General features: G+C 65.3%; 1 protein-coding gene across 1 annotated transcript in view; it reads left to right on the forward strand.

Annotated features, from left to right (window-relative positions):
* The window catches only part of AURANDRAFT_68945 (expressed protein), a gene marked incomplete at both ends in the record, with an annotated part of 6468 nt that extends 5535 nt beyond the window's left edge, over positions 1 to 933 (forward strand). Inside the window, 2 exons of the mRNA XM_009044682.1 lie at positions 200 to 201; positions 770 to 933. Coding sequence (XP_009042930.1) covers positions 200 to 201; positions 770 to 933 — 166 coding nt within the window. The remainder of the gene's footprint in view (positions 1 to 199; positions 202 to 769) is intronic.
* Between the last annotated feature and the right edge of the window lie 3 nt (positions 934 to 936).

Consider the following 936-nt stretch of genomic DNA (forward strand, 5'->3'; position numbering starts at 1 on the left):
TCCACGCCGCAGCGCGCGGGCTGAGTGCAACGATGGCGGGTCGCGCGGCGCGGCGCGGCTGCGGAACCCTTCGACGGGGCGGGGCAGCGAATTTGGGCTGCTGAGATCATTGCGTTGGCTCGCGAGCGCGACGGTTGTTCGGCGGCGGGACGAGAGGGCGGCGGTGTGAGTCGAGTGTGCGATATTTTCTTGTCCTTAGAGGTTGGAGGCGCCCTATGGGTACCCGCGGGGGGCTCGAAACCTTCAGGACACACTTTTCCCACGATCTCAGAGCCTGCGCAGCCCCGGCGCCGACGGTGTCGCAACACAGTTTCTCGGGCAGCGTGCGGGCATTCGAGGTCGAGAACTTTTCGTGTCCTGAGATGCTCGAGCCCATCCATAGGTACCAACGAAGGGCTCTGCAGCGCCAGCAGACGGTCCACGACCATCATCATCGCGAACACGTCCAAGAGCTGCCCCAAAACCCCCTTCCTCGCGTGGCGCCAAACCGGACACGGTGCCCTCCAGCGCGCCTCGGTTTCCTTCCACCGGACCCGAACCGCCCGGACGCGTAAGTCTTGTCGCGGGCGCCTTCGCGGGGGAGCGAATACCGCTGCGGTCCGTCTGGGGCCGCGTCGACGACGGCGGCGTCGAAAAGTCCCCGGCCAAAAGTCGTCAACATTGCCCCAAAACGATGGGTTGCAGTACGAGGAGCTCGCGCAACATAATCTCGTTGAGCTGCCACCCCATACTATTTATTACCCCTTGCTTCGAACCGCGGGCTGCCGAGGCATGGCGAGCTTCGCGGGCTACGAGCCCGAGGACCGCGCGCGCGTCGAGGAGTGCGTGAGCAAGACGGACCCGGCGTCGGCGCCCTTCGCCCACTACAACTTGGGCTGCGCGAAGTACTACGACGACGACTTCGACGGCGCGCTCGAGATCTGGCGGAAGCTCGTC

This window comes from Aureococcus anophagefferens (genome assembly GCF_000186865.1).
Source record: "Aureococcus anophagefferens unplaced genomic scaffold AURANscaffold_672, whole genome shotgun sequence".
NCBI classification, from domain to species: domain Eukaryota; class Pelagophyceae; order Pelagomonadales; family Pelagomonadaceae; genus Aureococcus; species Aureococcus anophagefferens.